Source organism: Pleuronectes platessa, chromosome 3 (genome assembly GCF_947347685.1).
Source record: "Pleuronectes platessa chromosome 3, fPlePla1.1, whole genome shotgun sequence".
NCBI lineage: Eukaryota > Metazoa > Chordata > Actinopteri > Pleuronectiformes > Pleuronectidae > Pleuronectes > Pleuronectes platessa.
In genome coordinates, this window is record NC_070628.1 from 1,253,331 (window position 1) to 1,280,771 (window position 27,441).

General features: G+C 49.8%; 3 protein-coding genes across 4 annotated transcripts in view; 2 read left to right on the forward strand and 1 right to left on the reverse strand.

Annotated features, from left to right (window-relative positions):
- Positions 1–1,391: 1,391 nt before the first annotated feature.
- On the forward strand, positions 1,392–22,898 carry LOC128437182 (son of sevenless homolog 1-like). Its single transcript, XM_053419237.1, is given in 24 exon segments — positions 1,392–1,510; positions 2,840–2,965; positions 3,149–3,280; positions 3,382–3,546; positions 3,652–3,861; positions 3,941–4,084; positions 5,581–5,691; positions 5,979–6,077; positions 6,353–6,480; positions 8,442–9,103; positions 9,520–9,601; positions 9,861–9,977; positions 10,293–10,396; positions 10,585–10,807; positions 11,662–11,781; positions 11,869–12,031; positions 12,346–12,463; positions 12,543–12,715; positions 12,805–12,921; positions 13,525–13,798; positions 14,600–14,721; positions 21,797–21,817; positions 21,819–22,242; positions 22,245–22,898. Coding segments are annotated over 24 exon segments (4,230 nt in total). The 5' UTR covers positions 1,392–1,423; the 3' UTR covers positions 22,553–22,898.
- Positions 22,899–23,098: 200 nt separating this feature from the next.
- gemin6 (gem (nuclear organelle) associated protein 6) lies at positions 23,099–26,461 on the reverse strand. Of its 2 annotated transcripts, XM_053415601.1 has the most exons (3): positions 26,179–26,461; positions 25,724–25,860; positions 23,099–23,775 (listed from the first exon to the last, which is right to left on the reverse strand). In XM_053415601.1, the coding sequence occupies exons 2-3, from the start codon at positions 25,852–25,854 to the stop codon at positions 23,406–23,408; spliced, it is 501 nt and encodes a 166-aa protein (XP_053271576.1). In that variant the 5' UTR covers positions 25,855–25,860; positions 26,179–26,461; the 3' UTR covers positions 23,099–23,405. The 2 variants fall into 2 exon arrangements, with proteins under 2 accessions (XP_053271576.1, XP_053271567.1); XM_053415592.1 differs by lacking the exon at positions 26,179–26,461 and having other exon boundaries at positions 25,724–25,951.
- A 69-nt stretch (positions 26,462–26,530) lies between these two features.
- LOC128429785 (reticulon-3-B) overlaps positions 26,531–27,441 on the forward strand; it is a 5,486-nt gene continuing 4,575 nt past the window's right edge. Inside the window, exon 1 of the mRNA XM_053415578.1 lies at positions 26,531–26,770. Coding sequence (XP_053271553.1) covers positions 26,605–26,770 — 166 coding nt within the window. The 5' untranslated portion in view covers positions 26,531–26,604. The remainder of the gene's footprint in view (positions 26,771–27,441) is intronic.

Sequence of the window (27,441 nt, forward strand, 5' to 3'; positions counted from 1 at the left end):
TGACATATTGATATTGACTGGTTGATATATTGATCCTCCGTCCATCAGGAGCTCAGGAGTGTCACAGTTGAGAGTTTGAACTTTAATAACCTTGGGTCACGTCTTCGCTCGGGTATCGATCGTCTTATGGTCGGATGTGGAACCAGCAGCTCGCTACACGTTTCTCTCCAGGTGGTCACATGACGTGTGTTACAGTCGGTGTGGTGTAACTGTATGTGCTGTGTACACGCTGTAAACATGGCTTGATGTTTGCTGCTGATTGAAGTGTTTGAGGTCCTGAATGAAGCAGAACCAGAGTCGCACTCGTTCTATTTGAGTTCAAACACGTGACACAGATTTACTTTTTATTGATCAGCTGTAAACAAACAAGAATAAACTGTTTAAACTGTGACAGAGACTTGATTGATTCTGTTGGAAGCTCCTCTTCATCACAGGTGAATCCTTGTCTTCATCACTTAAAGAACACCTTCCTCTGGAGGAGCTGTGTTAGGACCATCATGCATCACGTTAGGGTAAGTACTGTTGAACACGATTGGCTGCTCCGTTAACCAATCAGATGCTTCACAGACGTCACAGGCCGCAGTACTGCCCATCGCCGCCGGGGGCAGCAGACGAAACTGTGCCACGCGCTGTCATGAAGCCACGCCCACTCACGAGCACTGCCTGTGTACGTCAGGACCCGAACACTGCGCACGCGCAGCCGCTCCACAGACAACGGTACCGGAGTCACAACAACCGACCGCAACTCACCGTGACCGGCTGTAGCTCGGTGACTGTCCGCCTATCGGAGGCCGGGACCGGCGCTGCTGCCTGACACAGGCCGGGGGACGGAGCCCCAGTGGACCCGTTGAGGAGGAGCCGGATCCAGGTCGCTGCCCCGAGCACTCGTTCTGTCCGGTGGACTGTGACCAGCGGGCGGGCAGCGCGGAGCAGCCGCTGATTCACACCGATAACCCGGGTAATCCTCGCCTTGTGTCCGCTCTCAGAAACACTCAGCATGGATCCGTCCTGTCGCTAACCGCTGCTAGCATTAGCAGCCGGGCTACATGCTAATAGGCTAACGAGTAGCTCAGCAGCGTCACGCCTGGTTCCGTGGATGTGAACGAGCACCATGCTGTGATCCGGTAGCTGCTCCCCCCTGCTAGCTGCACCCCCCTGCTAGCTGCACCCCCCTGCTAGCTGCTAGCCGCGGAGCTACCCGCCAGCTGCGGAACATCTGGCCGCAGACAGCTCTGCGTACAGCGGCGGACGATGGTCGCAGTGACGGCAGCTGCCCTGGAGGATCGGCCCGTCTCAGCTCTTCCTGGTGGACCCGGACAGACCCGCACTGACCCGCACTGCGTTCATGTAAACCGGTGAGCCGTGCGTGTCGGTCCGGTTGCGGCGCTCAGACCCCGCACAGTCCGCACCCCCCGCAGCAGACATGCAGGCGGCTCAGCTGCAGTACGACTTCTTCAACGAGGAGAACTCTCCGAAATGGAGGGGCCTGCTGGTCCCTTCACTGGAGAAGGTACACACAACACACACCACTGACACACACCTGACACACACCACTGACACACACCTGACATACACCACAGAAACAACACACACCACTGACACACACCTGAGACACAGCACACACCACACACCAGACACAGCACACACCACACACCTGACACAACCCGCCACACAACACACATCACTGACACACACCACAGAAACACACACGACACAACCCACCACACAACACACACCACACATCACACACCTGACACACATCACAGAGCCAGCACACAACAGACACACCACACAACACACACCTGACATACACCACAGGCACAACACACACCTGACATACACCACAGACACAACATACACCAAACACACACCACAGACACACCACACAACACACACCTGACACACACCACAGACCCACCACACACCTGACATACACTACAGACACAGTACACATCACACAAACCACAGACACACCACACAACACACACCTGACATACACTTAGGACACACAACACACACACATACCTGACGTACAACACGTACACCACAGACACACCACACACAAACACGCACTTGACATACAACACACTGAAACACACACCTGACATACACCACAGACACAGCACACGCCACAGGCACTCAACACACACACACACCTGACTTACAACAAACTGACATACAACACACACACACACCACAGACACACCTCGGACACACCTCAGACACACAACACACACACCTCGGAAACACAACACACACACCTCAGACACACAAAACACACACCTCAGACACACAAAACACACACCTGACACAACCCTAACACACACACTCGTGTGTCTGTAGGAGACTGTCTGTGTCTGTGTGTCTGTAATGTGTGTCTGTAGGAGACTCAGTCTTTAGTGTCTGTATGAGACTCTGTGTGTGTCTGTAGTATGTGTACTGTCTGTAGGAGACTGTGTGTATGTAGTATGTGTACTGTCTGTAGGAGACTGTCTGTAAGAGACTGTCTGTAAGAGACTGTGTGTGTCTGTAGTATGTGTACTGTCTGTAGGAGACTGTGTCTCTAGGAGACTGTGTGTCTGTAGTGGCTCTAGGAGACTGTGTCTGTAGTGTCTGGAAGAGACTGTGTGTGTCTGTAGTATGTGTAATGTCTGTAGGAGACTGTGTCTGTAGGAGACTGTGTCTGTAGGAGACTGTGTCTGTACTGTCTGTAGTAGACTGTGTGTCTGTAGTGTCTGGAGGAGACTGTGTGTGTCTGTAGTATGTGAACTGTCTGGAGGAGACTGTGTGTGTCTGTAGTTTTTACTGCCCACTGTAAATGTGTGTGTGTGTGTTGCAGGTACTGAAACAGGTGCACCCTACCTTGGGGTCCCAGCAGGAGGCGCTGCAGTACATAGAGGAGCTGATTCTGCTGCTGCTCAGTATGTTGTGTCAGGCTCAACCACGAAGTGTTCAAGATGTAGAGGTGACACAATCACACACACAAACACACACACAATCACACTTATACACACAGACACACACAATTACACTTATACATACAGATACACACAATCACACTTATACATACAGTCACACACAATCACACTTATACATACAGACACACACAAGCATTCACACATACCAATGTGACCTCCCCCCCCCTCAGGAGCGTGTCCAGAAGAGTTTTCCTCACCCCATCGATAAGTGGGCGATCGCTGACGCTCAGGCCGCCATCGAGAAGAGGAAGAGGAGGAATCCACTGGCTCTTCCTGTCGACAAGATCCACCCACTGCTCAAGGTACACACACACACACACACACACACACACACACACACACACACACACACACACACACACACACTGCACTGACCGTGTTTTCCATGATGCCTTGCTGTCAGGAGGTGCTGGGCTATAAGATTGACCACCAGGTGTCAGTATACATGGTGGCGGTGTTGGAGTACATCTCAGCTGACATCCTGAAACTGGCAGGAAACTACGTGAGGAACATTCGACACTACGAGATCTCACAGCAGGACATCACTGTGGCCATGTGTGCAGACAAGGTACACACTCACCTATACACACAATCTAATACCCAGATTCCTCTCACACCTGTCCCTGTCCCTCTGTCTCACCCGTCTTACCTGTCTGTCCCACCTGTGTTGCAGGTTTTGATGGACATGTTCCATCAGGACGAGGAGGACATCAGTGGTTTCCCTCTGATGGACGAGGAGCCGTCAGCCAATGAGGAGCAGAGTTACTATGAGCTGGTGAGGAGCTTCATGTCCGACGGCCGCCAGTACCTGAGACACCTGAACCTTCTGATCAAGGTGTTCAGAGAACCCTTCACCTCCAGCCCCATGCTGTTCTCTCCACACGTACGTATCAGCTGATGACACTCAATGGTCCTCTGTCCACTGATCACACTCACTGATCAGTCTGATCTGTCTCTGTCAGGATGTGGACAGTATCTTCAGTCGGATCGTGGATATCCATGAGGTGACGGTGAAGCTGTTGGGCTTGATTGAAGACACAGTGGAGATGACTGATGATGGAAGTCCTCATCCTCTGGTGGGAAGCTGCTTCGAGGACCTGGCTGAGGTCTGTACCTGCACCTGGTACACCTGCACCTGATACACCTGCACCTGATACACCTGTACCTGATACACCTGTACCTGATACACCTGTAGTTGATACACATGTAGCTGATACACCTGAACTTGGTACACCTGTAGCTGGTACACCTATAGCTGATACACCTGTACCTGGTACACCGGTACCTGGTTCACCGGTACCTGGTACACCTGCCCCTGGTACACCTGTAGCTGATACACCTGAACTTGGTACACCTGAACTTGGTACACCTGTAGCTGATACACCTGAACCTGGTACACCTGCACCTGGTACACCTGTTCCTGGTAAACCTGTAGCTGATACACCTGTACCTGATACACCTGTAGCTGGTACACCTGAACTTGGTACACCTGTAGCTGATACACCTGAACCTGGTACACCTGCACCTGGTACACCTGCACCTGGTACACCTGTAGCTGATACACCTGTAGCTGATACACCTGTAGCTGGTACACCTGTAGCTGGTACACCTGTAGCTGATACACCTGTAGCTGATACACCTGTAGCTGATACACCTTTAGCTGATACACCAGTACCTGGTACACCTGCACCTGATACACCTGCACCTGATACACCTGTTCCTGGTAAACCTGTAGCTGGTACACCTGCACCTGGTACACCTGCACCTGGTACACCTGCACCTGATACACCTGTACCTGGTACACCTGTACCTGGTACACCTGTAGCTGATACACCTGTAGCTGATACACCTGTAGCTGATACACCTGTAGCTGATACACCGGTACCTGGTACACCTGCACTTGGTACACCTGCAGTTGGTACACCTGCAGCTGGTACACCTGCACCTGGTACACCTGCACTTGGTACACCTGCAGTTGGTACACCTGCACCTGATACACCTGCAGCTGGTACACCTGCACCTGGTACACCTGCAGCTGGTACACCTGCACCTGGTACACCTGTAGCTGGTACACCTGCAGCTGGTACACCTGCAGCTGACACACCTGTACCTGGTACACCTTCACCTGACACACCTGTACCTCGTACACCTGCACCTGATACACCTGCACCTGATACACCTGTACCTGGTACACCTTCACCTGGTACACCTTCACCTGGTACACCTGCACCTGATACACCTGCACCTGATACACCTGTACCTGGTACACCTTCACCTGGTACACCTGCACCTGATACACCTGCACCTGATACACCTGTACCTGGTACACCTTCACCTGACACACCTGTACCTGGTACACCTTCACCTGACACACCTGTACCTGGTACACCTGTACCTGGTACACCTTCACCTGATACACCTGTACCTGGTACACCTGTACCTGGTACACCTGTACCTGGTACACCTGTAGCTGGTACACCTGTACCTGATACACCTTCACCTGGTACACCTGTACCTGGTACACCTGTACCTGGTACACCTGTAGCTGGTACACCTCTATGTAATGTGTTTGCTTCTGTCTGATGTGGGATTTGATTGACAGGAGTTGGCCTTTGACCCCTATGAGACGTACGCTCAGGACATCCTCCGTTCTGGTTTCCACGAACACTTTCTCAGTCTGGTGTCCAAACCTGGAGCTGCCTTCCACCTGCAGGTAAGCCCCGCCCCTGACTCTGACATCAGAGCAGGTTAATGATTCTTTTAAAGAGGCTTCTCCACAGCAGCTAAAGCTCATGGGAATTGTAGTTTTAGGTGACATCTAAAAACTTTATTAGTCAAAACGTGACAGATTATACACGGTGATGATTCTCTCTCTCTCCCCCCTCCCTCCCTCTCTCTCTCCCTTACCTTCTCTCTCTCTCTCTCTCCCCCCCTCCCTCCCTCTCTCTCTCCCTTACCTTCTCTCTCTCTCTCTCCCCCCCCCTCTCTCTCTCCCTCCAGTCCATCTGTGAAGGTTTTAAAGAAGCTGTTCAGTATGTTCTGCCCAGACTGCTGCTCACACCTGTTTACCACTGTCTTCACCTGTTCGACATCCTCAAGGTGAGACCACCACACCTGTACACACACCTGTACACACACATGTACACACACCTGTACACACACCCTTGCTTACTTAAGTACACCTGAACTGATTATGTCCTCCTGGTCCTTGAGATCAGCTCTGCTGGTTCTGGACCTAACCTGGCCCTGATGTAGGTCCTGTCTGTAGTTCTGTTCTGGTTTCTCTTATATCTATGTGATTCTCTTCAATAAGAACATACAAGATGTTGTGTACATGATATTTTCCATGGTTAAATATTGATATGTTCCCATAGCAACTGGAGGAGAAGAGTGAGGATGAGGAGGATAAAGAGTGTGTGAAACAGGCCATCACTGCTCTGCTGAACCTGCAGAGCAGCATCGAGAGGATCTGCTCCAGGAGCCTCGCCAAGCGGAGGCTCAGGTAGCGACACACACACACACAAAGAATACACAAAGACAAACACTGTACACACAGTCCAGCGTGTTGGACTCCTCCCATCCTCTCTGTACTAAAATAGATGGGAAGGAGAGGAAGGGGGGTTCGTTAGGGTCACAGGTTGGATTGTGTGTGTGTGTGTGAGTGAACAGGAAGTAGTGTCACCAGCTGGGCGGAGCTGCTTGGCTGCTCATTGTTCTGTTAGAAAAGAACTGAGACGACTGCTGCTGCTTGTCAGTAAAGTTTATACTTAAACATTGTGAGGACGACGAAAAGAAGAAGAGAGAAGAATACAGGAAGAGGAGGATAAGAAGAAGACGACAGGAGGAAGAGAAGAGACAGAAGGAGGAAGAGAGGAAAAAAACTGATGGGTGGATGATTGCAGGTGGATATTAGACTTCACTTTCTTTGCTTCGGTTATGTTGAGCTGAGTGGAGACGAATGAACGCAGATGGAGATGGATGAGGTCAGGTGGGAGCTGTAGTGGGGTACAGTTGTTTGGGCAGTAGCTTGGAGAGAGCTGCTGTGGTAGTGGTTGGTGGGGCAGCGGTTGGGTGTAGTAGGTGGGGCAGTCTCTCTCTCTCCCTCTCTCCCTCTCTCTCTCTCTCTCCCTCTCTCTCTCTCTCTGGTTGTGAAACTCGCTCACATACCTCAGGGGTTTATCAGTAAACTGATTATCGAGCAGCTGAAACAGCGACTGGTCTGAACTGGCTCAGAGAAAACGAGCGGTCCGTCACTCTTCAGACTGCTCCACCCGTCCTCTGCTCCACCCGTCCTCTGCTCCACCCGTCCTCACCAGCTCCACCCGTCCTCTGCTCCACCCGTCTTCACCAGCTCCACCCGTCCTCTGCTCCACCTGTCCTCATCTGGTCCATCCATCCTCGTCTGTTTACTTCCTTACACCGCACCATCTCTGTCAGATTGGCTGCGTTCAGGGACATTTGGACAGTCGAGATTTCATCCTGTTTAGACGTGTTAGCATGCTAGCCTGCTAACAGACGGACTCATGTTCACTTTAAAGCGGTTAACACGTGAACGTCTCGTGTCACTGCGGAGATTTACCTGAGCTGCAGCACATGACTCTTAAAGGTACAGACATGTTTGATGTTTGTTATTAACTAGACTCTGATTTGTTGTTTACTGAACGTTAGATAAGATCAATGATGAGCTGGAAATACATCGCTGTTCATGTCATGTTTGACCACGTCTGTGCACGTGTTCAAGTGAAGATGTGATTATTGGTTTAATATGAATCTTTAATGTTTTTCACTGAGATGCTTTTTAATTTTACTTTTGGAACATGAAGAGATTTTATTTTGAAAAGCTTCTGTGTGACTTCCTGAGGTTGTGACGGTGATGTCACAGTGATGATAATGATGATGTCACTGTATTTAACAGTCCACCTGTTTCTTCCTGCTGTGACCTCATTCTTGTTGGAGCGTGCATCCATCATAGCAGCCTCGCTGGTTTGTACCGACCCTGCACCCGTCGTCCAATCAGAACTCACCCAGCTGTCACGTGATGAACATGTAGAAAACAACCCAATGACGACAAAGAGGAATAGTTCATCCAGTGTGCTCTACTGCAGGGATCTGTTCTTCAGCTAATATAGAAGTAAAGTTTCTGAGTTCTTTCAACCACGACACATGGTCTTCATCAGCAGAGTGACGTCATGAATCCGACTAACAAACAGAAACAATCATTCCTTCTATTTAAAGCCTTAATCTTCAGGTGCAGTTTGCAGGTTTGACCATTAGGGGCATTACTCACAATTCTGATGAAGAAGGCTGTGGTGGAAACGATGAACTGTTCCTTTAAATCAAAGTAAATCAGAACCAGAAGAGTCCAGGATTAGGTCTTAGCACTAACACATCAGATCCCCAGACAGGAAGCACTAAGTAACTGTCTTCTTCTTCTTCTTCTTCTTCTTCTTCTGTGGCGTGCAGCGAGTCAGCGTGTCGTTTCTACAGCCATCAGATGAAGGGGAAGCACCTGGCCATCAAGAAGATGAACGAGATCCAGAAGAACATTGATGGCTGGGAGGGGAAGGACATTGGTCAGTGCTGCAATGAGTTCATCATGGAAGGAACTCTGACCCGTGTTGGCGCCAAACACGAGCGCCACATCTTCCTCTTTGACGGGCTGATGATCTGCTGCAAGTCTAACCACGGCCCTCCACGGCTTCCCGGGGCTGGCTCCACCGCAGAGTATCGGCTCAAAGAGAAGTTCTTCATGCGCAAAGTCCAGATCAATGACAAGGACGACAAGGAGGGCGAGTACCGGCACGCCTTTGAGATAATCCTGAAAGACGGGAACAGTGTTGTGTTTGCAGCCAAGTCTGCAGAGGAGAAGAACGGCTGGATGGCGGCACTGATCTCGCTGCAGTACCGCAGCACGCTGGAGCGCATGCTGGACTCCGCCATGCTGCAGGAGGAGAAGGAGGAGCAGATGAGGCTGCCGGGCGCGGAGGTGTACCGATTCGCCGAGCCAGACTCGGAGGAGAACGTTGTGTTTGAAGAGAACGTGCAGTCCAAGTCCGGAATCCCCATCGTCAAAGCAGGGACGGTCCTGAAACTGATCGAGAGGCTCACCTTCCACATGTACGCAGGTGAGGCGTGACATCACTGCCCATGATTGATTGATGCTTCCTGATGTCTGATGACTCGTATGTGATATCTATTATTCTGAAAGTCACTCTGCGGGGGGGATCTAGGGATTCTGGGTGATATGTCAGATCATAGGTCCAATCACTCTGAACATGTCGGCAGGTAAAAGTGATTTGAATTAAAGGGATCGTTCACCCAAATTAATATATTCCCTCATCTACTCACCTGGAGTTTGAGGGGTAAACAGCCAATTCAAGTCGATGGTGACCACTGCCCATTTTCATTTTTGGTTGAACTATTCCTCTGTGTGTTTGCCGTGTGCCTGTTTCAGATTGGTGTTGGTTGTTTAGAGCTGCTCTGTGTAGATCATGCACAGTACTGATCGTTGGTCTGCTTCCTGTCTCTGTTTCTCCCTCAGATCCAAACTTTGTCCGAACATTTCTGACCACCTACCGGTCGTTCTGTAAACCTCAGGAGCTGCTGGACCTGCTCATGGAGAGGTGAGCGCACCTGTCTGACCAGTTTACACATTACCCAACAACCATTGGTTTTAGTGCAGAAACCAGATGTTCTAATGGAGAAGAAGAAAGTCACACGTGTCTGTTGGAGGGTAACAGGTGTGAGGTGTCACATGATCACTGCAACGTCTGAGTTTGTTTAACACGTAGAAAACACGTCAGGGTATAAACAATCAGTGAGTTGAAATACAAAGCCAGGACCTGTCAGTTTCTTACTCTGTGGTTTCTGCCTCTGTTGTAGGTTTGAGATCCCGGAGCCGCGACCCAACGAGACGGATCACATGGAGGGAGGCGAGCAGCCGCTCAGCGCTGAGCTCAAACGCTTCCGCAAAGAGTTCGTTCAACCGGTCCAGCTCAGGTAGAGAACTGCAGTCCGATGAGCAGAGACCTTCACTAAACTCCTGTGATTCTCCGCACTTTGATTTGATGATTAACAACACATATGAAAATTGCAATACCCACATAAAGATTTGTGCAGTCCTTTAAAAAGATCTGTCAAAGATTAAAGAGCCGAGTGCTCGTTAGTCTGAAGTGAGTGCCCTCTACTGGAATCCTCCAGTATCACGCCTAGTACCCGAGCAAGGACGTGAACAGTAACGTTCACGTGTCCTCGATGTGAGACAGCAAGTTCTCCTCAGGCCTAATCCTCCTCTTCCTCCTCCTCCTCCTGCAGAGTACTGAATGTGTGTCGTCACTGGGTGGAGCATCACTTCTATGACTTTGAGAGAGATTCTTACTTGTTGAGACAACTGGAGGACTTCATCGCCTCAGTCAGAGGTCTGTGCACATGACACCTGAAGGTCGTAGATACATGATCTCCTTTAAAAACTTCAGTCCATGACAACATGTGAATGATTGAAATGTAAAGTTCATATCACAGTTTTAAATTCTTCACATGTAAAGTCAGCAGGTGAATGACGCTGATGTCACTGTGACCTCATAATCACGACCTTCATGTGTTCCAGGCAAGGCGATGAGGAAGTGGGTGGAGTCGATCACTAAGATCATCCAGAGGAAGAAGCAGGTTCAGGTGAGCGTTCCCAGTCACAGCATCACCTTCCAGAGCTCGCCTCCTCCAATCGAGTGGCACCTCTGCAAACCAGGAAACAGCGAGACGTTCGACCTGATGACGCTGCATCCAATCGAGATCGCCCGCCAGCTCACCCTGCTGGAGTCCGAGTTCTACAGGTAACACCACGTGACTGTCTCACCCCCGCCTGACCTGTCTCACCCCCGCCTGACCTGTCTCACACCCGCCTGACCTGTCTCACCCCCGCCTGACCTGTCTCACACCTGTCTCACCCCCGCCTGACATGTCTCACACCCGCCTGACCTGTCTCACACCTGTCTCACACCTGTCTCACACCTGTCTCACCCCCGCCTGACATGTCTCACACCCGCCTGACCTGTCTCACACCTGTCTCACACCTGTCTCACACCCGCCTGACCTGTCTCACACCCGCCTGACCTGTCTCACACCCGCCTGACCTGTCTCACCCCCGCCTGACCTGTCTCACACCCGCCTGACCTGTCTCACACCTGTCTCACACCCGCCTGACCTGTCTCACACCTGTCTCACACCCGCCTGACCTGTCTCACACCTGTCTCACACCCGCCTGACCTGTCTCACACCTGTCTCACACCCGCCTGACCTGTCTCACACCTGTCTGACACCCGCCTGACCTGTCTCACACCTGTCTCACACCCGCCTGACCAGTCTCACACCTGTCTCACACCCGCCTGACCTGTCTCACACCTGTCTCACCCCCGCCTGACCTGTCTCACACCTGTCTCACACCCGCCTGACCAGTCTCACACCTGTCTCACACCCGCCTGACCTGTCTCACACCCGCCTGACCTGTCTCACACCTGTCTCACACCCGCCTGACCTGTCTCACACCCGCCTGACCTGTCTCACACCCGCCTGACACCTGTCTCGCCACCCGCGTGACCCGTATCGCCACCAGCCTGACCCGTCTAGCCGGTCTCACACCTGTCTCACACCCATGTGACCTGTCTCACACCCATGTCCCCTCCTGCAGGGCGGTGCAGCCGTCGGAGCTGGTCGGCAGCGTCTGGACCAAAGAGGATAAAGAGATTCACTCTCCAAACCTGCTGAGAATGATCCGACACACGACCAACCTCACCCTTTGGTTTGAAAAGTATGACCTCCACCCACTTGTTGTGTCCCACGCCTGTAGTACCGCTCCTGTCCTGCAGCAGTGGGCTGATGTGTGTTCTCTCTGCAGGTGCATCGTGGAAACAGAGAACCTAGAGGAGCGAGTGGCTGTTGTTTCTCGAGTCATTGAGATCCTGCAAGTTTTTCAGGAACTCAACAACTTTAACGGGGTTCTGGAGGTCGTCAGCGCCATGAACTCCTCACCGGTCTACAGACTGGACCACACCTTCGAGGTAACATAGATCAGGAGGTGAAGGTGGTTCTGGTCCCTTCGGTGTCTTGTGTTCAGATTATGTGTTTATGTCCACGAGGTTCGATCTGCAATTTTTGGGATGTTTGTCATTTTATTACTTGAAGATCGGCTGTTTGAGAATTCACTGTGATACATGATCAAGTGACGGTTGGAGTTGTGATGGTCTCCGTGGGTCTGAGACTGACTCACCTGTCTCCCACCAGGGACAAGTGTCCATTTCCAAACTCAAAGTATGGTTAGAATGTAAAGTGGACATTAGTTTCAAAAGAAAAGTTTTTTTCTTTTGTTTTTTAGCAAATTCCGAGTCGACAGAGGAAAATCCTTGAGGAAGCTCACGAGCTGAGTGAAGATCACTACAAGAAATATTTAGCCAAACTGCGCTCGATCAACCCCCCCTGTGTCCCCTTCTTTGGTACGATCCACACACTGTCACGTCTCGATCAAGTCAAACAAGATGGTGGAAGGTGAGATAATGACTGTGTGTCCAACAGGAATCTACTTGACCAACATCCTGAAGACGGAGGAGGGAAACCCCGACTTCCTGCGACGTCACGGCAAAGATCTGATCAACTTCAGTAAGAGACGGAAAGTGGCTGAAATCACCGGAGAGATCCAACAGTACCAGAACCAGCCTTACTGTCTGAGGGTGGAGAACGACACCAGGGTCCGTCTGATGACCTCAGCAGCCAGGTTCTGTCACGCTCATCTCGGAGGTTGAGTCCTAAGTTCGGTTCTTTCTGTGTTTTGGAGCAGAAGTTTTTCGAGAACCTGAACCCAATGGAGGACATGTCGGAGAAGGACTTTGCTGATCATCTGTTCAACAAATCTCTGGAGATTGAACCTCGAAACGCCCGATCCTTACCCCGGTTTGTAAGTACTTCCATAGTAACATCACGTTTCAATAGATATGTGTAATCTGAAATAATTAATACAAAAAAGGGGCTGAGTGAAATTACTTCAGATAAATATCACGATTATTTCAAACTTTTACCTGGATTACTCCGCATCACTCGGTCAATCAATCACTAATCACTTACATGTAGAATAATATGATAACCTGCTGAAGTGCTTTAGGATCCTGAATCTGGATCCTTCTGGTTCCTTTAACCCTGATGTCCTGGCTCTGCGTTTAAATACATGTCTCGTAAACTTCACAGCGAATCAAACAAAGGGAGGACATGAAGCGGGGGGGGGGGGGGGGGGGGGGGGGGGGTGAAGAGGGAGGACATGCAGCAGCTGAGAGGTTATAAATGTCCGTTTCGATACCTTTACCATTAATTGCTCAGCCCTAATAGAACATCAGGTACAATAATAGATCCTGATGAACTCGGGTGATTAGTTGAGTCTGAAGTCTCGTGGCTCAGGTGTTTGTTTTAGTCTCAGTTAATTAGGAAGCTAATTACAGATCAATAAAACCTGTGTGTATGAACCTGAAGACACCAGTGAATCATGTGGACATCTTTGTGTCTCCAGGTGAAGAAGTACACGTGTCCTCTGAAGTCTCCTGGGATCCGGCCCACGTCAGCCAGACCCGGCACCATGCGCCACCCGACCCCGCTGCAGAACGAGCCCAGGAAGATCAGCTACAGCCGCATCCCCGACTCCGAGGCCGAGGGGGTCGCGGTGTCTGCCCCCAACTCCCCCCGCACCCCCCTGACCCCGCCCCCTGCCTCCGCCGCCTCCAGCTCCACTGATGTAGGAAGTGTCTTTGATTCGCCGCAGGGTCCCAGCAGCCCCTTCCACTCCAGTAAGACCCGCCCACTGACCAACGCGTGTGTGCGTGTGTATGGGGTGTGTGTGTGTGTATGGGGTGTGTGTATGGGGTGTGTATGGGGTGTGTGTATGGGGTGTGTGTGTGTGTGTTCTCCCCTCCTCACAGTGTTTTTCTCTTCACAGACTGCGACAGTATCTTTGCTGTGTTCTCTCTTCCTCACGGTCCACGTTAGTATGACCCTCCTGACTCTCCGTACATGTCCATCACTTGTATCCACCTGTCACTCACCCGTCTGTTGACTCACCTGACGACTCACCCGTCTGACGACTCACCAGTCTGTTGACCCACCTGACGACTCACCAGTCTGTTGACTCACCTGACGACTCACCCGTCTGTTGACTCACCCGTCTGTTGACTCACCTGACGACTCACCCGTCTGACGACTCACCAGTCTGTTGACCCACCTGACGACTCACCAGTCTGTTGACCCACCTGACGACTCACCAGTCTGTTGACTCACCTGACGACTCACCCGTCTGTTGACCCCCCCCTCTGTTGACCCCCCCTCTGTGGACATTAGATCAGATTATTGATCAGGGATGATCTGATCAGAGCATCTCACACATCCGTCCACTTTGTTACCGTAGCACAGGTTTGTCTCCATCCGCTGTTCGATCCCCATGTGTCTTCTGTGAACCAATCAGCTGAAGGCAGGTCCAGCTTTTCCTAACATTCACCTGAGGGTCAGAATATTAGGAACAGGTGGACGCTACATGTTCACTGACCTGTGGCTGATCATGACAGCGTTTGTCTCTGTGTGTCCTCTGGTCTCAGGGTCGTCCTCTGTCTCCTCCATGGTGAGTTTCAGTCGGGGCTCAGAAGACGCTCCGGTCCCTCCTCCTGTTCCACCTCGAAGACGACCAGAGTCGGCCCCTGCTGAGTCCTCCCCCTCCAAGGTACCTGACGTGTGTCCAGACCCTGTCCACACCTGTGTCTCTTATCTCCACCCTGCAGCTCTCCACACGTTGACTCGGTTTACAAACTCTGTTGTTTCTCCCAGTCTGACTTTACACGTGACCAAGTTCTGAGACTTTCACACAGAAGCTACGCAATTCTGTTATAGTGATGGACCTCTGATCCATTTGACTAAGAGACATGTGAACCATGTGACTCGTCCACGTTAGAGACAGGACGTGTTAGAGACTCAGACGTGTTAGAGACTCGGACGTGTTAGAGACTCGGACGTGTTAGAGACTCGGACGTGTTAGAGACTCGGACGTGTTGGAGACTCGGACGTGTTGGAGACTCGGACGTGTTGGAGACTCGGACGTGTTGGAGACTCGGACGTGTTAGAGACTCAGACGTGTTAGAGACTCAGACGTGTTAGAGACGTGTTAGAGACTCAGACGTGTTAGAGACTCAGACGTGTTAGAGACTCGGACGTGTTAGAGACTCGGACGTGTTAGAGACTCGGACGTGTTAGAGACTCAGACGTGTTAGAGACTCAGACGTGTTAGAGACTCAGACGTGTTAGAGACTCAGACGTGTTAGAGACTCAGACGTGTTGGAGACGGGACGTGTTGGAGACGGGACGTGTTGGAGACGGGACGTGTTGGAGACGGGACGTGTTGGAGACTCAGACGTGTTAGAGACAGGACGTGTTAGAGACTCAGACGTGTTAGAGACGTGTTGGAGACGGGACGTGTTAGAGACGGGACGTGTTAGAGACTCGGACGTGTTAGAGACTCAGACGTGTTAGAGACTCAGACGTGTTAGAGACTCAGACGTGTTAGAGACGGGACGTGTTAGGGACGGGACGTGTTAGAGACTCAGACGTGTTAGAGACGGGACGTGTTAGAGACGGGACGTGTTAGGGACGGGACGTGTTAGAGACTCAGACGTGTTAGAGACTCAGACGTGTTAGAGACGGGACGTGTTAGAGACTCAGACGTGTTAGAGACTCGGACGTGTTAGAGACTCGGACGTGTTAGAGACTCGGACGTGTTAGAGACTCGGACGTGTTAGAGACTCGGACGTGTTAGAGACGGGACGTGTTGGAGACTCAGACGTGTTAGAGACTCAGACGTGTTAGAGACGGGACGTGTTAGAGACTCAGACGTGTTAGAGACTCGGACGTGTTGGAGACTCGGACGTGTTAGAGACTCGGACGTGTTAGAGACTCGGACGTGTTAGAGACTCAGACGTGTTAGAGACTGGACGTGTTAGAGACTCAGACGTGTTGGAGACTCAGACGTGTTAGAGACTCAGACGTGTTGGAGACTCAGACGTGTTAGAGACTCAGACGTGTTAGAGACTCAGACGTGTTAGAGACGTGTTAGAGACTCAGACGTGTTAGAGACGTGTTAGAGACGGGACGTGTTAGAGACTCAGACGTGTTAGAGACTCAGACGTGTTAGAGACGGGACGTGTTAGAGACTCAGACGTGTTAGAGACTCAGACGTGTTAGAGACTCAGACGTGTTAGAGACTCAGACGTGTTAGAGACTCAGACGTGTTAGAGACTCAGACGTGTTGGAGACTCAGACTTGTTGGAGACTCAGACGTGTTAGAGACTCAGACGTGTTAGAGACTCAGACGTGTTAGAGACTAGACGTGTTAGAGACTCAGACGTGTTAGAGACTCAGACGTGTTAGAGACTGGACGTGTTAGAGACTCAGACGTGTTAGAGACTGGACGTGTTAGAGACTCAGACGTGTTAGAGACTCAGACGTGTTAGAGACTCAGACGTGTTAGAGACTCAGACGTGTTAGAGACTCAGACTTGTTAGAGACGTGTTAGAGACTCAGACGTGTTAGAGACTCAGACGTGTTAGAGACGGGACGTGTTAGAGACTCAGACGTGTTAGAGACTCAGACGTGTTAGAGACTCAGACGTGTTAGAGACGTGTTAGAGACTCAGACGTGTTAGAGACTCAGACGTGTTAGAGACTCAGACGTGTTAGAGACTCAGACGTGTTAGAGACTCAGACGTGTTAGAGACTCAGACGTGTTAGAGACGGGACGTGTTAGAGACTCAGACTTGTTAGAGACTCAGACGTGTTAGAGACTCAGACGTGTTAGAGACAGGACGTGTTAGAGACTCAGACGTGTTAGAGACGTGTTGGAGACGGGACGTGTTAGAGACGGGACGTGTTAGAGACTCGGACGTGTTAGAGACTCAGACGTGTTAGAGACTCAGACGTGTTAGAGACGTGTTGGAGACGGGACGTGTTAGAGACGGGACGTGTTAGAGACTCAGACGTGTTAGAGACTCAGACGTGTTAGAGACGGGACGTGTTAGGGACGGGACGTGTTAGAGACTCAGACGTGTTAGAGACGGGACGTGTTAGAGACGGGACGTGTTAGGGACGGGACGTGTTAGAGACTCAGACGTGTTAGAGACTCAGACGTGTTAGAGACGGGACGTGTTAGAGACTCAGACGTGTTAGAGACTCGGACGTGTTAGAGACTCGGACGTGTTAGAGACTCGGACGTGTTAGAGACTCGGACGTGTTAGAGACTCGGACGTGTTAGAGACTCGGACGTGTTAGAGACTCAGACGTGTTAGAGACGGGACGTGTTGGAGACTCAGACGTGTTAGAGACTCAGACGTGTTAGAGACGGGACGTGTTAGAGACTCGGACGTGTTAGAGACTCGGACGTGTTGGAGACTCGGACGTGTTAGAGACTCGGACGTGTTAGAGACTCGGACGTGTTAGAGACTCAGACGTGTTAGAGACTGGACGTGTTAGAGACTCAGACGTGTTGGAGACTCAGACGTGTTAGAGACTCAGACGTGTTGGAGACTCAGACGTGTTAGAGACTCAGACGTGTTAGAGACTCAGACGTGTTAGAGACGTGTTAGAGACTCAGACGTGTTAGAGACGTGTTAGAGACGGGACGTGTTAGAGACTCAGACGTGTTAGAGACTCAGACGTGTTAGAGACGGGACGTGTTAGAGACTCAGACGTGTTAGAGACTCAGACGTGTTAGAGACTGGACGTGTTAGAGACTCAGACGTGTTAGAGACTCAGACGTGTTAGAGACTCAGACGTGTTAGAGACTCAGACGTGTTAGAGACTCAGACGTGTTAGAGACTCAGACGTGTTAGAGACTCAGACTTGTTAGAGACGTGTTAGAGACTCAGACGTGTTAGAGACTCAGACGTGTTAGAGACGGGACGTGTTAGAGACTCAGACGTGTTAGAGACTCAGACGTGTTAGAGACTCAGACGTGTTAGAGACGTGTTAGAGACTCAGACGTGTTAGAGACTCAGACGTGTTAGAGACTCAGACGTGTTAGAGACTCAGACGTGTTAGAGACTCAGACGTGTTAGAGACTCAGACGTGTTAGAGACGGGACGTGTTAGAGACTCAGACTTGTTAGAGACTCAGACGTGTTAGAGACTCAGACGTGTTAGAGACTGGACGTGTTAGAGACTCAGACGTGTTGGAGACTCAGACGTGTTGGAGACTCAGACGTGTTAGAGACTCAGACGTGTTGGAGACTCAGACGTGTTAGAGACTCAGACGTGTTGGAGACTCAGACGTGTTAGAGACTCAGACGTGTTAGAGACTCAGACGTGTTAGAGACGTGTTAGAGACTCAGACGTGTTAGAGACGTGTTAGAGACGGGACGTGTTAGAGACTCAGACGTGTTAGAGACTCAGACGTGTTAGAGACTCAGACGTGTTAGAGACTCAGACTTGTTGGAGACGGGACGTGTTAGAGACTCAGACGTGTTAGAGACTCAGACGTGTTAGAGACGTGTTAGAGACTCAGACGTGTTAGAGACTCAGACGTGTTAGAGACGGGACGTGTTAGAGACTCAGACGTGTTAGAGACGGGACGTGTTAGAGACGGGACGTGTTAGAGACTCAGACGTGTTAGAGACGGGACGTGTTAGAGACGGGACGTGTTAGAGACTCAGACGTGTTAGAGACTCAGACGTGTTAGAGACGGGACGTGTTAGAGACTCAGACGTGTTAGAGACGGGACGTGTTAGAGACTCAGACGTGTTAGAGACTGGACGTGTTAGAGACTCAGACGTGTTAGAGACTCAGACGTGTTAGAGACTCAGACGTGTTAGAGACTGGACGTGTTAGAGACTCAGACGTGTTAGAGACTGGACGTGTTAGAGACTCAGACGTGTTAGAGACGTGTTAGAGACTCAGACGTGTTAGAGACTCAGACGTGTTAGAGACTCAGACGTGTTAGAGACTCAGACGTGTTAGAGACTGGACGTGTTAGAGACTCAGACGTGTTAGAGACTCAGACGTGTTAGAGACTGGACGTGTTAGAGACTCAGACGTGTTAGAGACTGGACGTGTTAGAGACTGGACGTGTTAGAGACTCAGACGTGTTAGAGACTCAGACGTGTTAGAGACTCAGACGTGTTAGAGACTCAGACGTGTTAGAGACTCAGACGTGTTAGAGACTCAGACGTGTTAGAGACTCAGACGTGTTAGAGACTCAGACGTGTTAGAGACTCAGACTTGTTAGAGACGTGTTAGAGACTCAGACGTGTTAGAGACTCAGACGTGTTAGAGACGGGACGTGTTAGAGACGGGACGTGTTAGAGACTCAGACGTGTTAGAGACTCAGACGTGTTAGAGACTCAGACGTGTTAGAGACGTGTTAGAGACTCAGACGTGTTAGAGACTCAGACGTGTTAGAGACTCAGACGTGTTAGAGACTCAGACGTGTTAGAGACTCAGACGTGTTAGAGACGGGACGTGTTAGAGACTCAGACTTGTTAGAGACTCAGACGTGTTAGAGACGGGACGTGTTAGAGACGGGACGTGTTAGAGACTGAGACGTGTTAAGAGACGTGACTTGTTAGAGACGTGTTAGAGACAGGATGTGTTAGAGACGGGATGTGTTGGAGACTCAGACGTGTTAGAGACGGGACGTGTTGGAGACTGGACATGTTAGAGACTCAGACGTGTTAGAGACGGGATGTGTTAGAGACGGGACGTGTTGGAGACGTGTTAGAGACGGGACGTGTTAAGAGACGTGACTTGTTAGAGACGTGTTAGAGACTCAGACGTGTTAGAGACGTGTTAGAGACTCAGACTTGTTAAGAGACGTGACTTGTTAGAGACGTGACTTGTTAGAGACGTGTTAGAGACGGGACTTGTTAGAGACTCAGACGTGTTAGAGACTCAGACGTGTTAAGAGACGTGACTTGTTAGAGACGTGTTAGAGACTCAGACGTGTTAGAGACGTGTTAGAGACTCAGACTTGTTAAGAGACGTGACTTGTTAGAGACGTGACTTGTTAGAGACGTGTTAGAGACGGGACTTGTTAGAGACTCAGACGTGTTAGAGACTCAGACGTGTTAAGAGACGTGACTTGTTAGAGACGTGTTAGAGACTCAGACGTGTTAGAGACGTGTTAGAGACGGGACGTGTTAGAGACGGGACGTGTTAGAGACTCAGACGTGTTAGAGACTCAGACGTGTTAGAGACTCAGACGTGTTAGAGACGGGACGTGTTAGAGACTCAGACGTGTTAGAGACTCAGACGTGTTAGAGACGGGACGTGTTAGAGACGGGACGTGTTAGAGACTCAGACGTGTTAGAGACGGGACGTGTTAGAGACGGGACGTGTTAGAGACTCAGACGTGTTAGAGACTCAGACGTGTTAGAGACTCAGACGTGTTAGAGACGGGACGTGTTAGAGACTCAGACGTGTTAGAGACGGGACGTGTTAGAGACTCAGACGTGTTAGAGACTCAGACGTGTTAGAGACGTGTTAGAGACTCAGACGTGTTAGAGACTGGACGTGTTAGAGACTCAGACGTGTTAGAGACTCAGACGTGTTAGAGACTGGACGTGTTAGAGACTCAGACGTGTTAGAGACTGGACGTGTTAGAGACTCAGACGTGTTAGAGACGTGTTAGAGACTCAGACGTGTTAGAGACTCAGACGTGTTAGAGACTGGACGTGTTAGAGACTCAGACGTGTTAGAGACTCAGACGTGTTAGAGACTGGACGTGTTAGAGACTCAGACGTGTTAGAGACTGGATGTGTTAGAGACTCAGACGTGTTAGAGACTGGACGTGTTAGAGACTCAGACGTGTTAGAGACTCAGACGTGTTAGAGACTCAGACGTGTTAGAGACTCAGACGTGTTAGAGACTCAGACTTGTTAGAGACGTGTTAGAGACTCAGACGTGTTAGAGACTCAGACGTGTTAGAGACGGGACGTGTTAGAGACGGGACGTGTTAGAGACTCAGACGTGTTAGAGACTCAGACGTGTTAGAGACTCAGACGTGTTAGAGACGTGTTAGAGACTCAGACGTGTTAGAGACTCAGACGTGTTAGAGACTCAGACGTGTTAGAGACTCAGACGTGTTAGAGACTCAGACGTGTTAGAGACTCAGACGTGTTAGAGACTCAGACGTGTTAGAGACTCAGACGTGTTAGAGACTCAGACTTGTTAGAGACGGGACGTGTTAGAGACGGGACGTGTTAGAGACTGAGACGTGTTAAGAGACGTGTTAGAGACAGGATGTGTTAGAGACGGGATGTGTTGGAGACTCAGACGTGTTAGAGACGGGATGTGTTAGAGACGGGACGTGTTGGAGACTGGACATGTTAGAGACTCAGACGTGTTAGAGACGGGATGTGTTAGAGACGGGACGTGTTGGAGACTCAGACTTGTTAAGAGACGTGACTTGTTAGAGACGTGACTTGTTAGAGACGTGTTAGAGACGGGACTTGTTAGAGACTCAGACGTGTTAGAGACTCAGACGTGTTAAGAGACGTGACTTGTTAGAGACGTGTTAGAGACGTGTTTTCCATGTAACTCAGACAAGTCAAAGACGTAAGCTGGTTAGAGACGGGACGTGTTAGAGACTCAGACGTGTTAATAGACGTGATAAAATCAGCTGATCATCATCTGTAAATAAAAGGGTCATGTGACTTATTGATAAATTGATCTCTGATCAGATTTATTGATCAGTTTCCTCCACACTGACCAACTGTCTCCCCCCTCCCCCCCACCCCTACACTTCCCCTCCATCCTCCAGATGATGTCGAAGCTGGACAGCCCCCCCCGCCGTCCCCCCTCGTCAGCCCACATGTAAGCTCCTCCCCCCTCGTTACTCATCATCCTTGTCATCGTCATCCCCCCCTGACAGCCCCCCCTCGCTGCCTCCTCGGGAGCCCCTGAGTTCTCCTCTTCACCTGCTCCCCCCCCCTCAGGGTCGCCCTCGCTGTGACCTGCTGCCTCAGGCCTTCTTCCCCTCCACCACCTCCTCCTCCTCCTCACCCTCCATCAGTTCCATCCCCACCACCTCCTCGCCCCCCCTCCCTCCGCCCACCCCCATCACACCCAGCCCGACTCCTGCCTCCAGGAAGATGCCTCTCCCCTCCCCACCCCTCGTACCCCTGGATGGACCCCCAATACCCCCCCGACACAGTGTCCCCAAACTCCCCCCCAAGACTTACAAGAGAGAGTCTCTGAGCCACGCCCCCTTGCTGGACACCCCCCCTGCACTGTGATGGGACAAGTGGGAGGAAGGTGTTGGACAACCTGGGTGGGGGCGGAGCTCTGTCAGTTAACACTACAGCTGATTGGATCAGAGTGGAAAATGGATTTCAACAAACCTGATCGACCAATCAGGACTCTGATCCAGTCCAAACTGAGACAAAATACAAGACTGATCATGTGCTCTTATTCTGAAAAACAACATGATTGTGGCCTCCAGCAGAACGTCAGAGAACGTTTGGAGAACATTCGTCTGTGGTCAGAAGTTCATTTCTGTTTCTTGTCTGTGAGCTGAGACTTAATGGGACCTGTTGGGACCTAATGGGACTTGATGGGACCTGTTGGGACCTAATGGGACCTAATGGGACCTGATGGGACTTGTTGGGAGCTAATGGGACTTGATGGGACCTGTTAGAACTTGATGGGACCTGATGGGACCTTTGTTGAGCAGACTCGTGAAGAGAGGATTGTGGGTAATGTGGTCCTACACAGACCCACATGGACATAGTTTTAGGCGTTGGTGGTTCAGGATCCGTCAGGTACTGGATCAGGACCACAAAGGTACTGAAGTGGTTCTGATGATGTAACGTGATGATGCTTCTTAAAAACAAGGGAATAAACGTGTTTCTATGACGACACAACATGACTCATGTCTCTGTGGGGGGGGGGGGGGGGGGTAACTTCCTGTTGGCTGCAGTGATGTCACCATGACAACACATAAGACACATTCTTGTAATATTGTCCCATGTTCAGTTTTCATGTTGTTAACCAGTTGACGAGTCACGTGACCACTGTCATGTGACTGGCAGGGCGTGTTCCAGTGATGCAACAGGAAGTCAGCTGAGTATCCATCTTAGATTTTTATTCTTTTCATCAAAACAGCTGCAACATATTGATCTGTTTTATTTTGTACAATTAAGTGATATAGATATTTTTTAAGCATTGGAAAACTTGCATCATAACAGACTTTTATTTTGAACGTTTCTCGTTTTAATCACACTGATGACATCAGCACGTGGGGGGGGGCCTCAATGTTCCGTGGTTGTAATTGGACAAAGTCAAACTGGTTTCAGGCCACTCGGAGCTGCTGGTCCAATTTGATTGGTCCAGACACAGAGCAGAGATCTGATTGGTGGCCTGGTTTGCATTCAGGGCTCAGTCTGGATCAGGTTCTGGATCAGTCTCTGGATGCGGTCCAGAATGATCTGGTTGGAGCTGGAGCAGTCTTCAGGTCCGTACGGGGCCCGAATGGTCAGGACCCCCGCCACCTTCAGCTCCTCCCCCTCCTCCTCCACAGGGACCCGGTTCTTCTCGAGCCAGCTCCGGACTCCGCCCCTCCTCCTCAGCAGCTCCTCAGAGTCCAGGCTGCAGGTCCTCGGGGGGGGGAGGAAGGAGGAGCGCAGGAGCTCGATGGTCGCCTCGTCAGCGTCCTGCAGGACCTCCACCTCCTCCACAGCGTGACCCATCACCACATGGACCGAGGTCCCGCCGTCCTCCCTGAAGTCCACCAACACCAGGCTGCAAGGGGGACAAGACCAGCGAGAGACATCAGATCCAGACCTGGACCAGCAGCAGATCCAGACCAGGCCTGGATCTTGATTCAGAACCAAATGTCAAACTGAGGCTGAACAACTGAACTAATCCTGTCAGAATAAAAGCTCCTTTAAATGTTTCAACTTTGAAGACGTGATGTTAATATCAGAATAACTATATGAAGTACAGGGTCACAGTACACACAGTATATACACTCCTGATCAAAATCTTAAGACCAGTTAAAAAATTGCATGAATTTGCATTTTGCACTGTTGGATCTTAGGAAGGTTCTAAGTAGAGCTTCAAAATGCAAAAATAAGAAATTGGAACAAGAGACCAAAAGTTGTGAGCAGGCAATTTATTGAAAACAATTTAACTGAAGTAGGCTGTTCATCAGCTGATCAAAGTTTAAGACCACAGCCTTTAAAAGCCTAAATCTGTGCAGAAATGTGGATTCCATGTCATTTCCTGTCAAGTAATCACACTGAAGATCTCTTGATGGCAAAGGCAAAAACAGCTCCTGTCTTTGAACGTGGTAGGATTGTTGAACTGCACAAACAAGGCCTCTCACAACGTGCCATCGCTGCTGAGGCTGGATGCAGGAAGACAGTCATTTAGCATTTCTTCAAAGATCCTCAGGGTTATGGAACAAAAAAATCAAGTGGTAGACCCAAAGAAATCTCACCGGCGCTGAGCCGGAGGATCCGAATGGCTGTCTGTCAAGACACGGGACGATCCTCGTCCCACATTAAGACCATTACTGGTTCTGACTGCAGCCCAGTAACCATCAGACGGCATCTGAGAAGGAAGAGCTTCAAAAACAAGAAACCTCTTCAAAGGCCACGTCTCCTTTAGACTTTGCAAGGGAGCAGCAAACATGGGACATTCAAAGGTGGAAGAAAGTTTTATTCTCTGACGAGAACAAATGTAACCTTGATGGTCCTGATGGCTTCCAACGTTACTGGCATGACAAGGAGAAGCCACCTGAGATGTTTTCTACGCGGCCCAGTGGAGGGGGCGCCATCATGATCGGGGGTGCTTCTTCCTTCAATGGAACAATGGAGCTCCAGGTTGTGCAGGGGCATCAAACAGCAGCTGGCTATGTGGAGATGTTGCAGCGGGCCTCCCTCATGACTGAGGGCCCTCGTCTGTGTGGTAACGACTGGGTTCGTCAGCAGGACAACGCTCCAACTCACAAGGCCCGTCTGACCAAGACTTTGTTCCAGGAGAATAACATCTCTCTTTTGGACCATCCTGCGTGTTCCCCTGATCTTAATCCAATGGAGAACATTTGGGGATGGATGGCGAGGGAAGTTTACAAAATGGACTTCAGTTCCAGACAGTGGAGGCCCTTCGTGAAGCCATCTTCACCACTTGGCGCAACATTCGCACTAGCCTTTTGGAAACACTTGCATCAAGCATGCTAAAACGAATTTGAAGTGATCAACAATAATGGTGGAGCTACTCATTACTGAGTCAGTTTTTGACACTTTAATTTCTGTTTTAGGAGGTTTTTGTTTTTTTGAGCTGTGGTCTTAAACTTTTGATCAGCTGATGAACAGCCTACTTCAGTTAAATTGTTGTTTTCAATAAATTGCCTGCTCACAACTCTTGTTCTCTTGTTCCCATTTCTTCTTTTTGCATTTTGAAGCTCTACTTAGAACCTTCCTAAGATCCAACTGTGCAAAATGCTAATTCATGCAATTTTTTAACTGGTCTTAAGATTTTGATCAGGAGTGTATATACTATGTGTGTGTCTATATGTATTGTGTGTGTGTGTGTGTGTGTGTATATGTACTGTGTGTGTATATGTACTGTGTGTGTTTGTGTCTGTGTGTGTGTATTTGTACTGTATGTGTATATGTACTGTGTGTGTGTGTGTGTCTATATGTATATGTATTGTGTGTGTGTGTGTGTTAGTTGTGTGTGTTACCTGGCAGACACCGGATCCACTGTGATTAGATACCCGCGCCGCTCTTCATCTTTTCCCGCCTTCACCTTCACCTGTTTGTTGACGTAATGGATCCACTCAAGCGGACCAATCAGAGACCAGTTGTTCTGCATCGCGACCTGTTTATCGATATGAAATTAATAATCAATAATAATCACAACACAACTGCACACTGCTGCACGAGCTTCACAGTCCTCCGGGTGAAACAACGGTTCGACACATAGTTCCGCTTCCGCTTTATTGTCAAATGGGAGGCGCTGTTACTTTTTCCTCTTTATTTAAAAAACAAACGTAAGAAGCTTTATTAGTTTGTTGTGATGCTGTAAAGTTCCAATAATGATAATAATAATTATTATTTATTAACGTGTCACACCAGAACACTTGCTACATTCACCCCGGAAATCAATGACACCGATTCATCACATGAGGCTGTTCACCTCATTCTCCAGCAGAGGGCGCTGCCAGCTTCACCTGCTCGATCAGTCCCTGGATTATGGATTATTGATCAAAATCACAATATTGTCATTACCATCGCTTCACAGCAGGGTTTGTGTGTATGTGTGTTAAAGAGAGAGATCGAGAGAGAGAGTGTGTGCGTATTAAAGAGAGAGAGAGAGAAAGAGAGAATGTGTGTGTGTTAAAAGAGAGAGAGAGAGAGAGAGAGAGAGAGAGAGAGAGAGAGAGAGAATGTGTGTGTGTGTTAAAGAGAGAGAGAGAGAGAGTGTGTGCGTGTTAAAGAGAGAGAGAGAGAGAGAGAGAGAGAGAGAGAGAGAGAGAGAGAGAGAGAGAGAGAGTGTGTGTGTGTCTGTAAAAGAGAGAGGGAGGGTTTGTGTGTGTGTGTCCACAGGTGGACACGCCCCCACATGGCCCCGCCCACAAAGTACCGTCACATCGGCCTTTTAAAGTTTCACAGTTACTTGAATTTTTCACAGAAGCTGAAGAAGAAGAAGAAAATGGCGGACTCCATCAGCAGCTGCTCTTCATCAGCCAACTCTTCATCTTCATCAGTCAGACGTCTCACCCTCTCAGGTAACTGGTCACCTCATCAATATCCAGCAGCTCCACCAGTAGCCCTCCACCGGTGGTCTTCAGCTTGCTTCACACTCTAGTTAATGAGCTGCTAGTTAACTGTGTTCTAGTTAACTGTGTTCATCATAACGAGTGAACTAACCTGAGGTGACTCAGCTGATCTGGAACCAGCTGCTCTAGAGGTTAGTTAGTGTGAATCAAGACTCTGTTCTCCAGTCAGATGATCAACCAGCTGATCTGTAACCAGCTGCTTACTGGGGGGAAGGGGGGGGGGGTAGTGACTGATAAATATACTGATCAATACTTATGATTATTGATTATGATTTAATATGGTGATGGTGATGATTGGGTTGAGAGAAGATGAAACTAGACTCACAGGGACTCACTTGTGCCTCTTGAGGAACAAAGTGTTATTACAGGCTTTATAAACAGGGAGAAGGAATTAGAATTTAAAATTTAACATATTGTACTGAATAATAACTGAGTTCAAACTGAATTAAAGTCAGAGAAGAAGAAGAAGCTGGTGTTGTGTTAACAGTGTGTTACTGTGCTCTGTGTTAATCATCTGCACATGAGGAGATAATCTGGATTATACCACTGCTGTGAGGGGGGTGGGGGTCTACTTCATTGATTCATTGTGTGAATTTACATCATGTGAGTTCATGCAAACA